At 36.5% G+C, this 2,064-nt stretch overlaps 1 protein-coding gene across 1 annotated transcript; it reads left to right on the top strand.

Annotated features, from left to right (window-relative positions):
* The first annotated feature begins 991 nt into the window (after window positions 1–991).
* Window positions 992–1,659, top strand: LOC145237420 (uncharacterized). Its single transcript, XM_080100273.1, has one exon. The coding sequence runs from the start codon at window positions 1,073–1,075 to the stop codon at window positions 1,496–1,498; it is 426 nt and encodes a 141-aa protein (XP_079956399.1). The 5' UTR covers window positions 992–1,072; the 3' UTR covers window positions 1,499–1,659.
* Window positions 1,660–2,064: the final 405 nt, after the last annotated feature.

Raw genomic sequence — 2,064 nt, 5'->3', positions numbered from 1 at the left:
AATCGAAGAAAAATCCGGTTTTCGTTGGGTGTTTGCCGGAATATTCCAGTTTCAAACTGGTTTTGACCGGTTTCTGCCTCCGACCGAACATCTAAACCGGTTTTGAAAATCTGAAATTTTGATCCAAAAAAAATCCGGTTTTGGGTGGTTTTTTGGAGAAGAAACTATTCTGCAACCTAACATACTATTCTAGGCATGACAAAAGTGTTCAAAAACCACTCAAAAATTGATTTGCACCAGCATGTTGTTTTTTCTCTCGAGGGCCCTTTGAGGAGCTACGGTATATCAGTTTGGTTTCGATACGTTTGATCGGTTTGACAAGTTTCGTAATAAAGTTATCGTATTTTTTGATGAAGTTGAGCTAAAATACTTGAAATTTAGTAGATGGGATGTTAAAAAACATCAAATCAAATCAATAAATATGAACAGTTTCAACCTCTTACATCACCATGTCCCTGTTACGTCATTGTCACCTTTATTCTGATGCGATGGATTAAACATTTTCGAGAAACAGCTTCAGGTCAAATAAAAGAGCGTGCTGGTTTGTTTTGCTAAATTATTTGTTGCAATTGTTGCGTTTACTTATTTGCTAACCACGTAAAAATAAATAATGGTAACCAAATGTTAATCGTAAGATTTAGTGACTGGAAAAGCAGTTGTGCCGCAATTTACAGTCAGAAAGATTTTGTTTTCTATAAGAAATGTTAATCTACTTTTTTGTGGCAATTTTTGTAATAATAAAAATGTTTTAATTATCAGGTATTAACTAAATATTTGATTAGGAATTAACTAATTGCTATGCCCTGATTTTTTTGTTTATCTTAATTTTAAATTACAAGATTGTAATTTGAGCAACAAAATCAGAGCCAGTTTATTTGTGTCGAACATAACTATGTAGTAAAAGAACATAACTTACTTACTACGTAGTTATGTTCTACAAGAATAGAATTGTCTTTTATCTGTGCATTCTTACGTTGAGTTTGTTTTACAATTGTAATCCTTCTTTTAAATTTTCCATGCAGCGTTCTGCACTTAATATCTTATATCTGTTAACAATAAGTTGAAAAAAATCATGCCTCGGGGAAGAAGAAGCTCTCCATCTCCAGTGCGGCGTTCGGCCCCTGCACCGACCCGACAACCTGCCCCAAGACCTCCAACACAGATGGCTGCCCCGCAGAGTCAGGGCCCGGGGCTAATGGGCCAAATGGCTGCCACTGCTGGTGGAGTGGCTGTGGGTAGCGTAATCGGACATGGAGTATCTAGCGCTCTGTTTGGTGGTGGAGGAGGCAGTGGAAATAATCAAAGTCCAGATGTAACGTACCAGGAACCGCCACCCCAACAACAATACCAAGGGCAACAGCAGCAACAACAACCTCAAGTCTGCAGCTGGGAGCTTCAGCAATTCCTTAACTGCGCTCAGAGTAACAATGATATTTCTATGTGTGAGGGGTTCAATGATGCTTTAAAACAATGCAAACGAAACTACAACATTGCATAACCGGGGTGGCGTTGTGTATAGCTTATTAGCGTTTTGTCTAATCTTAAACTGGAGTAAAAACGTTTGATTAAATTCTCAATAGTTTGCTGTGTATTTTCCATCAGTTTTCATCAAAAGTGTGCATTAATTTAATGGTTTAAAAAATAAAACATAGAAATAAATGTTTGTCAATAAACAGGCTTATTTTTAAATAGCATCACTAAAACGCAAAGTATTTTGGGCTTAACACATCCAGTATAATGTGCAAGATTTATCATAGTTCTAAAATAGTTAGGTTATTGAAAGATCATTGATTTTCGTTTAGATCTCCTTTGCACGATGAATTTAAGTGCGGTCCTTGTACAGATGTACAGAGGCTGTGTGTATGCCTAGACACAAAAAACCTAAAAGATTGTAAGTGGTTACCCCAAAACTGTTGACATTTGTATTTTAAAACCTTCCATGTTACACTTTCCTCAAATAACCAGTAGCTTAAAAAATTATCAGTGGGGCCCAGGTTTTAAAAATCCTGGAGATCAATATATGTGGCAAATGTTCATCTGACTATCAACAAAACTCTCAGAATC

This window comes from Phallusia mammillata, chromosome 7 (assembly GCF_965637545.1).
Source record: "Phallusia mammillata chromosome 7, kaPhaMamm4.hap1.1, whole genome shotgun sequence".
Taxonomy (NCBI): domain Eukaryota; kingdom Metazoa; phylum Chordata; class Ascidiacea; order Phlebobranchia; family Ascidiidae; genus Phallusia; species Phallusia mammillata.
Note: the sequence above shows the minus strand (reverse complement) of the source record. Positions and strands in the feature narration are given on the sequence as shown.

Bases quoted from the DNA above. Each gene is read 5' to 3' on its own strand.
- LOC145237420 (XM_080100273.1), top strand. From the start codon at position 1,073: ATGCCTCGGGGAAGAAGAAGCTCTCCATCTCCAGTGCGGCGTTCGGCC.